General features: G+C 37.2%; 2 protein-coding genes across 4 annotated transcripts in view; one reads left to right on the forward strand and one right to left on the reverse strand.

Moving 5' to 3' along the window:
* Window positions 1-15,645, forward strand: part of plpp2a (phospholipid phosphatase 2a) — a 45,740-nt gene extending 30,095 nt beyond the window's left edge. Inside the window, exons 2-6 of the mRNA XM_017697204.2 lie at window positions 5,345-5,496; window positions 6,025-6,287; window positions 7,727-7,784; window positions 9,141-9,317; window positions 11,270-15,645. Of these exons, the coding sequence (XP_017552693.1) occupies window positions 5,345-5,496; window positions 6,025-6,287; window positions 7,727-7,784; window positions 9,141-9,317; window positions 11,270-11,419 (800 nt within the window). The 3' untranslated portion in view covers window positions 11,420-15,645. The remainder of the gene's footprint in view (window positions 1-5,344; window positions 5,497-6,024; window positions 6,288-7,726; window positions 7,785-9,140; window positions 9,318-11,269) is intronic.
* Window positions 15,646-16,869: 1,224 nt separating this feature from the next.
* The window catches only part of tle2c (TLE family member 2, transcriptional corepressor c), a 38,241-nt gene continuing 35,503 nt past the window's right edge, over window positions 16,870-19,607 (reverse strand). For all 3 annotated transcript variants that reach the window (XM_017697208.2, XM_017697206.2, XM_017697205.2), the window contains exon 15: window positions 16,870-18,014. The gene's annotated coding sequence lies outside the window, so the exon portion shown is untranslated. The remainder of the gene's footprint in view (window positions 18,015-19,607) is intronic.

The following is a 19,607-nucleotide window of genomic DNA, read 5'->3' on the forward strand; positions in this document are numbered from 1 at the left end:
TGAATGATTTTTAATGTCAAGTCCCACACCCTAAAAAGAAGGTGAAAAACTATTCTTAACTATAATTATTTTTATGTTGATTGACAGTGTAAAAAGGAACAGGAATAAAAATGGAAGAGTTTGTTTGGGGGAAAAAATTAATAAGACGGATGCATCAGAGGCTAATATCTGAGAAAATCAACTGCTTGTTACTATGCTGTTTGATGGTGTAACTTCACTAGTAGGTGTTAACAGACCCTCTACAACTGGTCAAAATGCCTTTTTATGCCGTACACACTTGACTAGTGTTCAAGAAATTTTGATGGTGCCTACGATCTATTCAGAAAAGAGTACAGTGATTTTTTTTTTTTTTCTTTCCAGTCATTTTGTCCTTTCTACTTTTAGCTGTAGTCTTGAATTGTACTGTAGGTGGGGCATCATGGAGCAGTTCTACGTAAACAATAATGTGACCATTTATGCTTTGTGGCTTTCACATCCTACAAGTTGGACATGAGCACCTGTACTGATCTAGGACCAGAAACCTGATACACACTTTCACACTTCCACTTCTGTACACTGACTTCCACCTCTGAGATACGCTCATACTTGTATGAGTGCACGTTTATGATCTGCGTGAAATATGTTCTCTAGCACCAACCTGCAATGTTTTGTGTAGCTTGTAGTTGACAAGAAAAGTTAAAAAAAAAAAATTGTTCAGTTCAGACTTTATATTGTTCTATAAGAAGAATACTAGCACAATGATGCACTTTCAGTGGTTGAAACCAATCCTTAAGCTCATGACCCATAGATTTGTTTAGTAGCAGTGGCTACTTTGCTGGAAAGCTAGAGGCGGGAGTTGTACTTTTTCCCTCAGACTCATAATTAGGACTAAGACTACTAAGACATTGGCATTTTTATGTCTTAGAGCACCCTTTTGTTTATTTCATTCCCATTGAAAATGGCAATCACAAGTTTGTTTTTCCAGTGTTAGGAAAAAAGCTGGAAACATTATATTTAACACACAATTACTCTAAAACTAAAAGGCCTCTAAAACTAAGTGTAATGTCAAATCAGTCTGTATTTAATTTGTCCACGCTTTACTCATTGAACATGTTTGGATTGTGTGAAGCAGAAAATGCAACCAACTTCTAGGACTGAACTTTGTAGATGTGGAAAAATGTCTGCAGATCTTTGAAAAACTGAGAACCAGTCTTCTGAAAAGGCAGCTTTAATAAACAGAGAGAATGTATATCATAAATAATGAAAAATCTGTAATTAGTTGTTTATACTTCTGTCATTTTTTGTACATTGTTTTTTTTCCTACATTGAAAATAAATAACTTGTACGTAGATGCTTTTTTTTTACTGGAATTTAAATAAATAAAGGGTCCTCTCTGACTTGTACAAAGTGTACTGTATTTATTTTTTGGAACTCAATTATTATTTAATTCTAAATTATTTGCATCTTGATGCTTTTTTATCAAAACCTTGTAAAAATATCTTTTTCAGTTTCTTTACTTCGATTGAAAACACCTACTGCCTATTACATTGTGTGAAGCAGCTGAGCAGTTTTCAAGCATCTAAAATTTCTGTACCTGATACATACTGGAGGTCAGATTGAAACAGCTTATGATGAACAGTTAATAGAAATGGCCAGAAATTACTTGGAATAAATTGGAACACACATGAAAACATTGTTACTTCTCTAGGATATAAGGTTTTCTTATGTCAGTGGCATTGCATTATTTTATAGTGTTATAAAAAAAGTATAAACATGTAAACACCAGGAAACATGTATTAAGGAAATGGCTTTTGAAATTAGTGAGTGTGCTTTTAACCATCACAAAAGGCTATTAAACAACAATATGACTTCAGTTGAAAGTTATTTGTGTGAGTCACACTGTGGCTTTACTTTTCCCATCTTCGAGATTGCAGAACACAGACACAGGACTCCTGCTGCAGTTTAACGAGTTTCTGAAAGGACTCCCAAAACTTGTTCATTGTTCCAGGCTTTCATTAGATAGGCAGGTTTATCGTCACACACTTGGCCAGAATGTGAGATGTTGGCCGCTGCCAGGGTGAACTATTGAGCCAGACTTGGCTGTTTCTTCTCTCTGCTTTGGAATCCAGATCTTTCAGTTGCTGGAAGAAATGCTTTAGATCTAACCTACATCTAGAACATTAAATGGATCATCACACAACCTTTTTTTTAATTTTACCCCTACCCCTTGTTTTTAAGTGTCACCTTTGGAACTGAGTTAAAAGGAGTAGTGGTTGAAACCTTCCCTACAAAATGGGACAAATCATCAAATACAAAGAACATTGCTTCAATTACAGGCTACTGCACTCTGAAGATGACCCTGCCAGTCTGCAGTGACACCAGAGGAGGGTAAATTTAACCTTCTGCGCTTTAGTAAAAATTTGGGAGCCCTTTCAGAAACTCATAATGTTCAGCAAACTTGCTGCTGGGCTTTAGTTAAATTTAGGTTATTTTATTTTATTTACTACATGTGAATGTCTGTCTGATACTGTGCACTGTGAGCTCCTGTAACCAAAAGCAAATTCCTTTTATGTGTAAGCATACCTGGCCAATAAAGCTTAACTCTGATTCTGAGGTGCCAGAATAACCGCTGATCCACTTAATGTGGAACACGAAAATCTGAACAAGAACCTGGCAAATAGTGACTTCAGCTTCATATCACTGAAGATTTAGGGGTGGCTGATAATAAATAATTGTCACACCCCACTCTTTAAAGGCATATGCCCTAAATTTAATTAAAATAAAATAAAACAAGCATTTCTACCATCACTCATTTGCGCATTCACACAATATTTGTTGTTAATAATAAGTGCATTAAAAAAAATTGAAATGGCTGGCTAGCATGCAAGTATGCTTGCTAGTGTACAAGCTATTACATTATCAGGTAATCTAGCTGAAGTTTTATTAAGTTGCAGACCTTCTCCCTTTAAAACTTACTGAAACTTCAACTGGATTGCCAGTTATGCTAGCTAGCTAGAATACTATATAAACAACAGGGTAAATAACCATGTGATCAGTTCCGTCCTTCAGATTGAAGGTTTTTCTATACTAAAAGGCTCATTATTTGACCTTGTGTCAAATTGGACAGGTTTTATGCTTTCATACAGTGCAATGCCTGTGACTAAACTAAGTAGTGTTGTACTAAAGACTTGATGCACACATGAGAGATTTGAAACAGTCTCACATGAATTGACTTTGTGAACGAACAATGGATGCACTTCCTGAAAGTCATGTTGTTTCACTGGGACATGGCAACTGGTCAATGAAAGTTATTTATGGCTAATTGCTCCACTTGCTGCATGATGTAAGTCTTTATAGGAAAGTTTGTTCACTTGGTGGCCATCCGTGCCAGTTGTTTCCAGCCATACTAAGACCAGGCTCTTGTCTCTTTGAGTGGGGAGAGACCTAAAATAATATAATAATAAATCAAATCTGACAACTTCTTAAATAATTTGTATCATTTGGCTCAATGACGTACAAAAAAAGTGTCATTTTGTGTTATTCTGTCTACTGCGCTTGCATAGATCTTGACAATGCGAGTGATGTTCTTTCACTACAACTTTATCTGCCAGGCTGTGTTCATACAAAGTGGCATCTTCTCATTTTTGTGGGAGAATATTTGTCACTGAAGAAACAGGCAATTTATTCCACATTAGGCCTGCACAATACATCAGTACATCAGCTGTTATCACAACATCAGGCTTTGCAATACAATATCACAGATGTGTGCATCTTATGTGAAAGTTTTATGTGATGTGAGCATCCTGACCGATCACAGTTGTTCTCTAGGTGTTGGGATGAATCCAGGCATTCACATGATACAACAAACATGGCTAGCTCTTCTGGAACTAGCTTATTTAGCTACTCCATTCACTCCACTTCTTGATTATTGCAGAAACATGACATAGTACAGTGATTTGTGATGGTGTTGTTTTTTTTGTTTTTTTAAAATATAGTCTTGTTCAGCCGTTTCACTTCCACAGCACTGATGCTTTTTGCCTCTGTCAGTAGACGGGGACATCCCACAGATAACCACCCACATTACAGACAAGTTACGCACAAGATCCTGTGAGTGTTTCCTGGTTACCAGATACTGACTACTGTGTGTATTCACTGGGTGCGTTTAACGAGACTGCAGATAAGGGTCACTTTATCAGCACCAAGGGGAACTAGAGAAGACAGGATTTGTCAGCTGTATTGAGTTTTGTACCTGTTTTTGCTCAGTCAGTGTTTACGCTGCGGTCGTTGGTCATTTTAGGCTGCAGTATGAACAGTATACACTTCGTGTGTGTGTGTGTGTGTGTGTGTGTGTGTGTGTGTGTGTGTGTGTGTGTGTGTGCGCGTGTATGCATATATATAGCATTCAGTCCCCAGCCTGTATAATCCATACGTGGAAATTAAATTGAAGTTTTGATTTCATTGTTTTTGTGAAAAAATGAAAATCACATTAACATAAATCTGCCTATACAGCAGTTTACCCTGCCCATTCATAGTGAAGGTATAAGGAGTGTTTTAGCCCAAACTGCTTTCTGAATGGGGCAATACAAGGTGGCCAAATCACAACAAAGCTCATATACATACAGTATATTAGTCTTAAAGGCACAGTAACAAAAACCGACTATGATAAGAGGTTGGAAAATGAACCTCTCTGGGTAATATTCCTGGGTGACATTCCTGGTCTTTAATATTGCAAAATTTTCAAAACCTGTCTCTGTTCCATGGTATCAGGCAGTATTTAAGTTTCCAATAATAAAGTAAATGAGCCCTTGCTTCCTGATTACTGCTACTCTGTACGATTGTAATGACACCAGATAATTGAAAGCGTTCCAGGTGGGGCAGTGGGTAGCTCTGTCGTCTCACAGAAAGAAGGGCCTAGGTGTGGTTCCATGGCCGGGGTCCTTTCTGGGTTGAGTTTACATGTTCTCCCCATGTTTGTGTGGGCATCCATATCATGGATGTATTGCTCATTATAAAGTATATCACAAAAAATATCTCTCAAATCTAAAAAAAAATGCGTTTTGATTTCACTGTATTCCAATCTAGACAATATGTTGCCTGTTTGTATTCTTCAGTGTTCTTTATTATTTATTTTTTAACTCTTACCTGTGAAGAATCCCGACTTTTAAGCAGTGATTTCAAACTTTTGAATGGTTGTGTATGCCAGTTATGTAATAAAGTCACTGCTTAATATTGGTGAAATCATTGCTGTTCATTTGACATCGATAAAGTTCATTAAAACACTTTTTGCCATAAAGCAGCATCAGTCACTTCTTTTGTTTGCATTGTCTAAGAAGCTGTTTGTGTGTTTGTATTCTCCATCATTCAGCTGCGATGCCCTGCATGATCTTGACGTTCATGTTCAAGCCTTACCAGCGTGGTGTGTACTGCGATGACGAGAGTATCCAATACCCATACAAATCAGACACCATCTCTCATGGCATGATGGCTGCCGTCACCATCCCCTGCTCCATCATCATTGTGAGTCTCCAGCAGCGGCCCACACAAGCTAGCGCTTTCATATATACATACAGGCTACTGACTTGTCAAAATAGACATGGTTTTAAAATAGTCGAAAATAGTTTTAGTTGTTATTAGTTGTTTACCATTGCCAGTTTGCAGGATGACCATGTTTGCTTCAGAAATGCTAGTTAAAAAAAAGATACATCAGGTGAAATACATGAGTGTAAGCTTTATTTATGTATGTATGTATGTATGTATGTATGTATGTATGTATTTATTTATTTATTTTTGCCCTCCACTATGTAATGCAGTAGGAGGGAAGATGGCTAACATTATTGCTAGGAAACCAAATATCCTGTCTGTATTTATTAGCTTCCATGTGAGTGCTCCATCAGTGGTTTCTTTCTTGTATTGGGGGACTACCAACGTTGGTATCTGCGTAACACATGCTGGTCATAGTGAGAGAACATTCTTACAAACCGATGAGGATTCTGCTCATTAATATAAGTAGATTTAATATTAACATATTCTACGTTTCCTCTCCAGATTACATCAGGAGAAGCTTACCTGGTCTACACCAAGCGTCTCTACTCAAACTCGGGCTTTAATCAGTATGCCGCTGCACTTTACAAAGTGTTGGGGACGTTTCTGTTCGGCGGCTGCGTGAGTCAATCTCTGACGGACATGGCCAAATTCACTATCGGACGGCCGCGGCCCAACTTCATGGCAGTTTGTGCTCCGATCATGTGCAAGGGCTACATGCTACAGATAAACTGCACAGGAAACCCGCGCAACGTGACTGAATCAAGGTACGGAGACGGGAGACAGGAAGGCCAGGGCCGAAGGTCGCGCCATTCCTGACTCCTCTTCCTGTGTTTGTGTCTTGGTGGTGTCAGCTGTTCTTTTCACTTCCTGTTTCTTTTCACTTGTGCAGTTGTAGGATTTGACCTTTCTCACAGGGGATTCTTTTGTTCACGCTGCATGGGCCTAAGGAAGTCTTTTTTGTTTATGCCATAAATACACGCTCAAATGTGACATTTATACATGTCCTTTAGTCCTGAATATCTCTCGACATCTGAACAAAGACCCCAGCCTGTTCCCATAAGGCCATAAATCTCACGATTCCTCAGTTTGGAGTTTGCAAAACAAGTTGAAACAGCAAAACAGTAGTATATATAAAAAAAAAAAAAAGGCTGTGAAGAACTGAGTATTACGTTTTAGTTATTTAACATTTGCATGAACTGTTTAAGAAGAACAGGAGGAAATTTCATGCTGAACTGATTGGCGTTTTCAGGTTCTCTCTAATTAGTTAAAATATATATTTATGATAAATGCAGTTGTTCTTTGCTGTAGATTAGAGCAAATGCTGATATTCATAAGACTAGAAGTATATTGTGACTTAATTAATCAAGATAATGATAACACATTGTCCTATTGATCACACCCACACCTAAAAGCTGCTTTTTGTAAATTAATGTTCACAGCCAGACACCTCAATGAGTCATTCTTTATTCAGATGAATATGCAATGATGTTTCAAAACTTTTGTGTAATAAAGTGGTTAAGATGTTAGCAAAGTCACTCAGAGTGGTTTGTTGTCAGCTCTAGAGAAACTCTACTCAGAATTGTTCACAGCTCCTATCACCACGAGCCAGATGGCTGAGGAGTTTAATGCCTTTTGAAAGCTACATCACAATGTTATATGCACAACATGGTTATGGATACACTGCCTGGTGCCCTAGATATTATATCATGGTAATTTTCAGGCCCTTTTGGCCTAAAACATATTTTGGAGATGCAAACAGGACATGGGAACACAAAAAATCCCAAAGAACATTTGTTTTTGAGTTTTACTGCTATTTTGCCATGATCAACATTACATCTGAAAACTCAGATGACATAGGTGTTCACTGGTGGGTTTGGATAGTAAATCTAATTTACTATATATATATATATAGTAAACTATATCTATATCTATATTTGTGTTGTAGACATCCAGACCCCTGGTTCCTATCACCACCACTGTGAAGAAATCATGGCAGTGTTTCTCTGCATTGAGCCATTTCACATCAAATTACTCTGAATGGCTTTTACAGATCAATGACTGAATTACGCAGAAATTTTTAAAAAATCAGCGGAATTCCCCTTTGAATACCAAGCGGTTGAAGTTGTGTGGTAATGTTAAACTTTTAAAGTACATTAGGTGGATAAGTAATGTTTACTTTTCGTTCTTCATGTCTCTGCTTCAGGTTGTCCTTCTATTCAGGCCACTCATCCTTTGGGATGTACTGCATGCTGTTTTTGGCGGTGAGTTGTTAAAAGAATCTGTCTTTGCACTGACTGTGTTGGATGGCATTGATAAAATTTAATCACAGATGTATCGTGGTATCATGTGATATTTTATGAGCCTTGCTTTGGACTGTTTTATTTTGGATCCTTTTTGTTTTTTTAAATGATTTCAAAATGGAACAACATTTAAATAACACAAAAATGATTTCTAGAAAAGCAATCTACTGGGTGTTTACAGTAATTGTGTCAAGGTTTATGTAAAAGGTTCATTTATTTAATTTCCAGTTAAAATGAAGTGCAAGTTATTTATTCTTCAGCATGAAAAAAGCAGTCAGAATATCATGGATATAAAATTGCACAGAAGCCTCAAAAACTAAATGTAAGTTAAGATGTTTCAGTATTTAGTGCATTACAGCTACCATTCTTTTCAGCAGACTTTCTTTCAGTTTTACAAGGAAATCTACAGACATTTTTCACCAGACCAGCTGTTCTGAGAACACCAGCAGCTTCTTTGTAAGATTTTTTTCAGATCTGAAGTAAGGCCTGGAGCTTGATTTTCTCCTCTCTGGATGAAACGTTTAAGTACTGTTTGTCTGATGGGCACAGTATTGGTGGTCTGCCAGCTCTTTTTAGGGTTGTAAGGGATCCTGTTTTCTCTGTATCCTTTACTCCTATTTTGGAAACCAGTTTTTTTTCACCTATTTCCCTGACTTTGCCCTTCCATTATATCTACTTTCTTTAGAAATATCTCCTGAAAATTGACTGACTAGTACTTAATGCCCCTCTTGACTGGAAAATAGATGACACCCCACCTTGAATGTCTCAAATTCGTAGAATTAGAGAAAGTGACCCTGACCATGAGTAGTGCTGGGCCGAAATGTTAATGATTTCAGCTTGATAAACTATTCAGGCTGCTTCTTGTAAATTCGTCTGTCTTGCCCAGACATGCTAACAGTTAACACTGTAATCTTTTTCACACCCATAGCATTCAGTGGATTCCAGTGACTTGCTGAAGTATGGTACTTTGAAAAAGCAGGAAGTAGAGCATTTGAGTTCAAAGAGGTTTTTAGGTGTGGCTCTTTTTTCCAACGGAAGTGAAGGATTTTTTATGCAAAATCATCCCTGGGTGTTTTCCCTGTTAACTTAGTTGAAAAAAGTGACTGTTATGTAAGGTTCCCCTATAGAAGTGCTCCAGTTGAGATGAATTTCTGTGAAGAATGTATTGGATTTGCAGTGATTTTCCTTGATGACTAAGCCTTAAGTCTAACTGCTGACACAACTGCATAGTTTGAGTTTAAAGGTTAAAAGTTATCTCTCTGTATGTTACACAATACCTTATCTACCCTCTCACACTCTCTCACTCTCTCTCTCTAGTTATATGTACAGGCACGCATGGCATTCAAATGGGCACGCCTCCTTCGACCCACAATCCAGTTCTTCCTGGTCTCGTTTGCTATTTATGTGGGATACACACGAGTGTCGGACTACAAACACCACTGGAGTGATGTGCTTGTGGGTCTCCTGCAGGGGGCACTCATTGCCATCCTTAATGTAAGTGCTTTGTTCTCTCACAGTGGTTGATTTAGTTATAGGTAGGGGTTAAATAATAACAACAACAACAACAATAATCGTAATAATTGCTGTTGTTGTTGTTGATAATGTATTTTTTTTATTTAGTTACAGAATCTCAAAATTCTTCACACAGTAAAATCGGTGAAACATTGGAAAAAGAAAAACACTACAGTCTAAATGAAAATAACACATTAACAGACCACAGGCAAAATTACCCACAATACTTTAGGCATATGCTTGTCAGAAGTTTTTAATCTAGATTTTAAAAACTTATGTTTGAGCTTAAATTCCTAATATTCATAAATAAGTTTAGAAGCTATTTATAAATATGATCTTCCACCAGCTGAGCTGTAAGTGAACATTTGAGAACAGTATTAAACTGTGTTATGTCATAGAAATTAAACTAAACTTGGAATGTTTTGCTTTTTTCTGAATGCAGATAGTTGCAAGTGTACCCATTCAGTGCATTTAGCAATTGGCAAAATTACATTATTTCAAATTGACATCAATTCACATGTAATAAGCCTAATGAGGACGCCACATTTAGTTGTGTCAATGGTGATAGTTTTATCCCAGACATCACCACAGTCCACAAATGTGCTTTTAGAAAACTAATAGTCTCAGTCCTAAAATCTCATCTCGGGATCCACGTTCGAAGCTGTTTACGGAGAGCTCTTCTTTTCATACTTTTCATACAGGAAGTAATTCAAAAAGATGTTTGGTAACACTTCTGGCAAAAGACTATTGGGACAAATTAAGTTATTTTACAGTCATTTTTAAATACATTTTTAAACTGAAAAACAGGCATCAAATCTGTTATTTAACATTGAAATGCTTTAGCATTTGTGATGAGACTGCTGTGATGAGCTTTCATGTACATCTCAAAATCATTAAAATAAAAATTCAGAAATAAGAAGTACAGTTTTTGTTAGTTAATTTAGAAATAGAACAAAGACTTTACACAGACTTTAACTTTCTGTGGTCTATTCTTATTTTGAGCTCATTCACTTGGCTTCAAAGTTGTGGGACACCATTTGCCACTATAATGGTAGAATGACTCTGCTAGAACTAGGCAGATTAAGTCTACAGGCAGCTAACAGGCAAGAGGATCCTCTGTTAATATTCAGTGTTGCACTTTGAAATTGAATACTGGATGATTCTCTGTAAAACTGAACCTAAAGGTTACAGTCTTATGCAAAAGTTTGGGTGCCCTGGTCAAATGACGTTTTGTTAGCTGGTTGTTCCCTAAAATTAGCAGAAAAATGCCACACAAATTTTTTCTCTGCATATTGTCTGTAGCTAACTATATGTTGCTTGTTGTATATAAAAGTTTAAACACCCCTGGTAAAATTAGGTTTTATTAATGTTATAAGTGATATGTTAAATTCTCTCAAGGGACAAAATAAAATAAGGCATTTTTTTCTGCATTTGTATTTTTGTGCACAAAATTTATTTTATTATTTGGAGAGTTATTAACTATTATATATATATAACTTATTAAAAAACAAAGTCTGAACTTTTGTACAGGCCACTTCTTTTCTTGTTTTCCTCATGTTAAAATTCAATAAATAAATGATAAATTATGCAATGTGCAGACGTTTGGTCTCTGTAGAGGATGTGTAACTTCTTTTTCGATTAGAAAACCATCAACACATATAACTTGACCAAGGGCGTGCGAACTTTTGCATGTGACTATATAAGCTTCCATTGTCCGTATTTAGTAGATCTGCTTTAAGTAGTAATAAACCCAGTGTGAGAAAGCGAATGTATAGCACTGTTAGCTTGATGCCAACATAACACAGAATTGACAAAAAGGCCAGAGGAAATGAGCCTCACTGTGGTGGTGATCTGAGAGGAAAAAGCTACGAAGCAACATGTTCATGTTTTATAGATGCATGTTGAGTTTGCCGTGGTTCTGTGCTGCTCTGCAGGTGCGATATGTCTCCGATTTCTTCAAGGAGCGGCCTCCCCTCTGTGAAGACGCCGAGATGGCCGATAACGAGGAGATGGAGAACAAGCCCAGCCTGCAGATAGTGGAGCCAGACAGAAATAACCATTACAACTTTCCAGGGACCGTATGAGTGACCATTAACATGTGAGCTTCAGGCCGACATGTCCACTGATTGCACCAAACCCCTGAAAACGTAACCACTGGACAGACTGCAGTGCTGCTCCATATGATGACCCCCCACATACTTGTACCAAAGGCATCAGCGCAGCTTCTGTAGCCCCCAAACTGAGTGGCACTGACTACAGACTCTCCTCCGTATGAGGATTAAGACTCCTCTTTATATTCCTGTGACTGTGTGTTTGCGTGAGTGTTGACGTGAGTGAAATCACATGCAGTATTTCTATGTTCTTTGCTTTAGAGAGTCTGACATATTTATATTTTATATCATATTAATAATACAACTGCTCAAAAAGCCAGACGTCAACTTTGGTAAAGAAAAACTCACCATTAAACCTTAAAACCAGCAGCTGATAATGGGCTCCAGTGACAACTGGAACTGGGTGGATTAGTTTTTCACTTTGTATAGAATTAACTTATCTAAGCTCCGCCCACAAATGCAGTCATTTGTTGTCGTTTTATAGTTTATAAATTTATAGAGCGCTACAGAGCTGGACTACGTTGCCACTATTAATCAAATAAAGACAACGATAGATCGACAGATTTACATTAGCTTGATTACACAATCTGTCCAGCACATACAAAACAAACAAATAGCATTTGAAATGAATAATACATTAAATACACAGTCATATGTAAAGGTTTGGTCACTCCTGCTCAAGTTACTGCTGCAAATGTTTTGTTGATTTTTCTAAAAGTACATTCCTCTACAGAGAACACACTTCTGCATAGTTAATGTTTATATGCTGAATTTAACATTTTGGGAAAAAATAAAGCATAATTCAATTCAAATGTGGCCAGTGAAAAAGTTATGGCACATTTTGTTTTTAATGTCTTTTTTCCAGTATGTCAAACTCAGAAAAAGCCATATTTAAGAGTTTTCTCTGTACAGGATGTTTTAACTTATTTTCACTTATTTTCTCTTGGAAAGCAAACAGAACATGTCATTTGAATGGGGGCCCCATTTGTTGGTGTACAATTATGTATTTTGGCCAAAAAAAAAAAAATCTGTTTTAGGATGAATGACAATGTTCTGTAAAGCTTGTCCAACTTGCCAAAGACTGCATTTGTGGGCGGAGCGTGGACAGGTCAATTATGTGCCTTGAGCACCAGCTTTTTGGATGAAAGAGTGAAAGAGCTGTAAAATAGTTAAATGTACAGTTATGAAGCCAAGAGCAGATAGAAATGAAAGTCATAAAGAAAACACTGAAAACGAGTGAAAACAGAAAGGTAGTGTTTAAGTTTGTCCCACATCCACTACACAGTGGAAATTGTGCAATCAGTTTTCTTTGTTTGACAGTTCTCTGTAGGGTTTTAAGACCTTTTAAAAGACATTTAATATCATACGCTTAATCACTTTAATGACCCACCAGTAATTTGACAGTAATCTTAGTGAAATGTTATGCCTTAGTTTATATCCCTCCCTAACACATCTTTTGAAGGGCTTCAAAGGTGGACTGCATCACGTAACTAATTTTATATGTTAATGTTTTTTTTCCTGAATAAATACCACTAGCTAACTACTGCGAATGTGCAGGCCTATTACAGTTTTCTTCTGCTTTAATATTTTAAAATGTGAAATTAGGTGGCAGTTAGAGCTGGAAGACTAAGGCATAATTACCCATAGTTTACCCATACTAATTATGGCTCTGTTCCCCAATGAGGAGGAATGGAATCTGCCTTCCTTAAAGGACTGTTGGCATTATGCAAGCTAAGGAAGACGGTTACTGTCATGTTGGCCTGGAGTGGCTGGGTTCTGTGTTCCTGGAAGATCATCTGTAGCATGAGTATGTTTTGGAAGTAGCAGTAGGTGAACAATATCTTGGGGACCCATGTGAGTGTGCCTGGTTCAGATTTTCAAAGTTAACAGGGAATTCCGCCTGTTTTTCAAAAATTCTGCATAATTCAGTCTTTGAGATGTAAACTGGTTAATTTAGAGTGGTTTGGTGTCCAGAGGTTCATTGTAGAGAAACTTGCAGATTTGGATTTTTAGAGGTAAAGAGTGGTAAATCAATGTTTTCTTTGGGGAATGTTTTATATCCTACCAGTACACTACTCCACCTGCTCTCCTTGGACAGTGACCATATTCAAGTAAATATATTTTAGCCCAAAATTTTATCTCCGAGCGATCATAAAACAACATCTGAGGCATCAGGCAGTGTATTTTTAACCATTTCATGTAATAACCTTCTGTGAGGGAGCTTTAAGAGACATTAAACTGTTCAGACGTCTGGTTCCCATCACCACCACTGTGAACAATTCTGACTGTAGAACAGAGCATTTCACATCAAACCACTCAATGACTTTGTTTGTCATTTGCTTATGCAGTAATTTAGAAAAATCTGCAGAGGTCCCTTTTAAAACTGCAGAACAAAATGTAGCTCTTGGCGAAACACTGCCTGACACTCATGAAGGGACTTAATTTGTTCACGATGTAGCTTACAGTGAATATATACATATATAATACAGTAATATATGAATTTATTGCAGAAGGTGTTGGCATTTTATTTGTTGCCATGCTCCTTGTGTATTGATCTGTTTACCAATATGATGTTTCGAATTACTATTAGGGCTATAATCACAGCCTGATGGCTTCACCACAATAACCAAGCACACAAAATCTGTTATTTTCAACTAAACAGATTCGAGCACTACATCTGGCTATTTGAGTATTGTATAAACAAAGGCTTAGTTTATGTAGAGCTGCGCTGTGCATCAAAAATTCACTATATCACAAAGAAATGTAAAATTAATGTAGAAATCGGTGCATCACAAAATCCAGTGCAAATCAGATTGTTGTGTATAGACGTACGACTCATTTCACATAGAATACTCACATTAAACACTATATAATATGTAAACTTCATGTCCACACTCCATCCACAGTATACAGAAACATGTATGTTTGCATTCATGCGTGACTGCATTTTCACATTCACGGATTCAAGCACATTAACCTTGCTAACTATGAGCCATGCATTTCACTGATTCTGCTACAGTAGCAAGATTTTTAATGGACTCTATATTTACTCAGTATGAGTGATTTTTCTCATTTTTTTTCTCCACCGAACAGAGGCTCACTCTGTTGGTGTGGCATAGCTGCTGAAACCGAAAGGCCTTAAAATAGAGTGGGGTCCAGCACGGAAGGGGCGGGGGGTGGTTCTGCGACGGGTAGCTCACCTTCAGCATAACGTTTTTAATTGTGTACAAACTGAATGTGGAAAAATATGCAATGTCATACTAGTTTGCCTTGTTCACTTATATTGAATACTATTTGATGCTTGAATGTCATGTTATAACTCTGTTGCCTTCCATTGTGTTAGCCCGTTGCTAACCTTAATAACCTTGCTGTGTTCGCTCTGTAAAGCACAGATTGTTGCATTAACATGTATTCTCTGCCCTGAGCCCCTGATATTGCAGCAAGAAGTAGTTCCACAGAGAGTAAGGTGTATTATGGCTTATTGTTATATTACTACAGTCTTATAATAATAGGCTAAGCCATAAGCCAACCTACTGCTGCTGTAGACCATATTGTTTTTTTTTTCCGCGTGTATTAAATCATTCAGAATTCCTGACAGTTTCATGATGGCTAGGTCTGAGTAGTTTTTATCAGATGTCTTTTGTTCTGTGCTTTACAGTTTGTGGAAGTAGCAGGAATAAAAAATGACAAAACAAAAATGTTGAAATCATACAAAGAAACAAAGAGGCTATAACAATCCAGTTTACCAGCTGAGCGATCTTTCTTCACAAACACAGTAAAGAAGTGCAACGTTTTTTCAATCATTTTATCAAAACACTGACCATGGCTGACCATTTTGGGAACACATCAGTCGGGAATGTCATCTTCCTCCAGAACTGCAAGATCTTCACACAGATTTCTTTTGTGTTTTTCAAAAATGTGAGCGAGTCATATGAACAAGTGTTTTTTGGGGTTTTTTTGGAAGGGGTTTAATCGTTCCATGCCACTGATTTTATAGCTAGGCCTCCAAAGTCGTATGCTTGAACCCAAGTGCCTACAGACCTACAGGCCCCTTCTGTTATTGCAGCAGGTGATTTGTAATATTGCCATCACTGATTGTACAGCTTATGCATATTGCACACAATATTTTTTCTATATGTATTTTATATATGTTTTGTCTATAACTACTGTATGATAAATAAAAGCAATTACTCATTGTACTGTCTTGTCTTTATTTTCCCAGAATTTTTGTGTCTGTGAGAACTGCAGGGACACAGTTCATTGTGCACTACACAGTTTGTAGCAGGAATGTGCAATAAGGAAACCAGGCTAGGCTGCATCTGAAGAGATAAAGAGTCTGAATAGACGCTGTTTCATAAAATAGTGTTAAACTATGTGGATGTTCTCTCAGTCAAGGACGGCAGCTTGTATCAGTTACATTTTATTGCTGGTACAGAACAAACAGTGAGTGTGTGGAAGCAAAAGGAGACCTGACCTGTGGACGTGACCATTTAGACATTTTTTAAACTATGTGCTACATTTGAAGCCTAAGGTCGACTCCCATGGTCAATCATTTTGACGCGATTGAAAGCATCTGCCGTTGCCGTCTATTGTGTGTTTTGAGCTAACAACTCTTTGTCCATGGTAGTCGACAAGTCTGCTGCTGCTACTCGCAGATAAAGATTTGGTTACAAAGCACTGGCGCGTTCCTTCAACACACTAACTCAACACACTCATATTAACCCATACATGTCCAGCAAGTAAACTTTGTATGAGAAGGAAAAAAATACTACAAGACTTTTATTTGCCTTAGTGATTAACTTTTGTGTAGTTACACTTACTGTAGTAGGATTTGATTTGCTTTGTTTACACTGTTGTTATACTTTTCAGTCTTATCTGTATTTTCTAGTTTTGTTAAAAATCAGCATTTTATTTGACTAAAATGTAACAGTGAATAAAAATTCTTTTTAGTCATGTGTGTTGATTTTTTTCATAAAACGCTTGCCTGCTATGTGGTTAGACAAGCTCTTTTGCGAGGGCAAAAACATTGTCTACTTTTAATGTTCATTCCAAACAATTCTGAAGCATTTCTATTGGAAAATTCATCATTAAATTTCCACACAGTATGGACATTAATGGGTTATGTATTACTACATTACTACAGTTGGGGATAGCCTAAGTATCAAAGGTAAGAACAGAGACATTATCTAATCTGGTTTTATGCATTTTTGCCCTTCTAGTCGGGTGGGTGTGGCTGTTTTTGACCCCCAGAATGTGCTCTGTTCCTGTTATCAGATCCCCACATGTGTTCATGGCCGACTACATTGTGTGGTTGCTCCCTTGTGTGATGGACATATGACATCCTGTCCAAACCAAACTTCAGCGCCTTTAATAGAGTCCGCGGGGGCTCTGTTCCCATATAAAAAAAGACGTCAGTAGTTGAGTCATGTATCCCAGGGGTGTTTTTATTGATTTACGGTGGGTTCATGCTGTTTCTCTGGGTAGTTGTAATACTGGTTCTCTTGCCTTATGACGTAGGCCCCTGTGACTCATGCCCTGGAAAACCACAGCACAGCATATTCCCTGCTAGCAATGCAGCAGAGTGAGGAGTCATAACTGATAATGATAAATCAGGTGTAGTCTCTCTAGATTGTAATTCTTAATCTTTATTCTATTCAGCAAAAAAAAAAAAACACCAAATGATCATGGCCACCAGCATCTGCAAGAAATCAAAGTGCTGGATGGGTTTGACAGTGCTGCCCTCTTGTGGCAACTGCTGTTAGGATGCAGCATGAAGCTCACTTTGTTTCCAGCCTGCGAGACATTAGAATTACGCATTGCTTACAGTGAACATAAGTCACCGTATTGATCACAGTAAGTGTCTGGGAACTGTCAACCAAACCAATATGTAAGAGTAAAGTAAGTTACAGTTGTGTGCTGTATCAAAACCTTGTACCAGACTTTTTGGTTTATTTTTTACACCTTTTAGCTGCCTTTTGCAATGTGTACATGTTTGATGAAGAATGGACTTCTATAAGTGGTCTAAAATGACCAGGAATAAAAGCATGTTATGTTAAAGTTACTATTTCAGAGATGCAGGTTTGGTACGACAGTGATCTCCTCCCCACATTCTACAGTCTGCTGTAACAGTCTTCCGTTGGCTTATGCTCGTTTACTAATTAAAGGAGGTCAAATACAGAGTGTACGTGTACCTCTTGTTACAGAACAGTGTCAGCAATGGCATTGTGTTATCAAAGGTAAGAACAATGTGAAAGAGTAAGGTGTATATGAATCCTAGCAAAAATTATGCAATTACAAAATAATAGCAAAGTTGTACGGAGTTGTTATTGTTAAACTGCCCACTGAAGTTTGTATGTTTAGGGTGCTGGTACTCCAAGTGAGTATATAAAGGTCCATTTCTTCTTCAGCAAAGACAGTCCAGTCCAGCTCACCAGCAGTCTTTAAGAATCTGTTCATATAAGTCCAGCCTCTGAAATCTTTAAAGGGTCCCAGTCCTTTACCGCATGTCCATTTCATTCCATTTCATGTTTGCGGAGTACCAACAGGATTTTTCCCCAATTGCTCACCACTGACGCACAGAAAGAAAGAAGAAAAACATTAGGCACAAATTATAAATCATCTGGTGGAAAAAAAATATACAGCATCCATAAGAGTAAAGGTGAGCGATATGTAATATATAAAACATTAGTTTTGGACTTTTGGAGGTTCAGTAGGTCCACATAAAAACAACAACAAAAATCAGTACAATGTTTTATATTCAACAAAAAATAAACTAAATAGGAACAGGATGAAAAATTAAACAATAGGTGTAAATCAATGCTTAAGATAATGAAGGGCTGCCATCTAATCAGCTGCTTATTGCTACAAAGTGTATGCAGCTACTGTATAATGGTTGCGGTTTACTTTCTATTATTGGTCTAATCTGTTTTTCACAGGGCTAGAATGATAAGCCATTTTAAATCAGAAAATCATTAATAAATATCAATATTTTATTATTTGAATTTTGGGTGGGTTATATAGCAAAAATATATCATCCCAATAGTTGAAGACATTAGTGATATATGACATATCATACCTCAAAAAAGGAACATAGTGATAAGCTGGCACAGACACAGTGCCCCAGTAGTGCCACATTTAAAAATACTATTAAAAACTACGAATACAATGATTTTTATTTAACGTTTAACATGCTACACAGCACTAAACACAAATAACTAGGCCTTATAACGAGGTCTTTAACTCTCTTTGTAATGAAACATGCAGTTGGTCAGTGTTCTTTCAGTACAGACAATATTCACGAGGTGCTCAGGAAAAGCATCATTTTACTTAATTTTACCACAACAGAATAAAATACTGTCATGCTGCCCAGCCCTAAAATAAAACTATGGGTATTGTACAAAACAATACTGTGTCAGAGGGGGTGATAAATCCAGAGCCTTTTCACGTAGTTTTACAAGCAAAAACATGTCAGAACAAGCTTTGTGTGAAAATATGTTAACACTACTGCCATCTTTTATTTGAGAGTCTATAATTATTGCTCATTTTAATGGCACCAGTTGAAGCAGTACTTGCAGTTCTATCACACACAGATCCTGTGTCTCTGTCTTTGGTTCACACCATTTGTGGCTGTTACTGCTCGATGGATCCATTTCTTCCCACGATGGTTTAATAAAAAGTGCAAAAAAGCAGTAACAGCGTATCCACTTATTTCATCCCTAGAACTATAGAGACGTTTTTCAACATTTTTGCATTTCAGTCACTGAGATGTAAAGAAAGTTGTTCAGGGTGGTTTGATGTGAAATGGTTCACTCTACAGAAGCATACTGACCCTCTACAACAGAAATATAGCCCTTTTATTTACTATACAAAGCTACCAGCAAATCTGCAAGTCTTCTTAGTTCTTACATGCAATGTTGATTATGAAATAGAGGTAAATCTGACAAAATAAGTTTTCTTTGCCTCAGAATGCCCTGCATGTCGTTGCTTTTAGAGGCTGGCGTCTGGTTCCTATTCTGATGGTGTGACGACCACTCACAGGATCACTTCGACCCATCAATTAATCATCAGTAAATGAATATGTGGTCCCATTCCTAATTTATTATGATGCTTGCAGTTGTTCAGTGCTCAAGAAGTATTAATGATACTAATAATACACTCAAAA

Source organism: Pygocentrus nattereri, chromosome 19, assembly GCF_015220715.1.
Source record: "Pygocentrus nattereri isolate fPygNat1 chromosome 19, fPygNat1.pri, whole genome shotgun sequence".
Classification (NCBI taxonomy): Eukaryota; Metazoa; Chordata; class Actinopteri; order Characiformes; family Serrasalmidae; genus Pygocentrus; species Pygocentrus nattereri.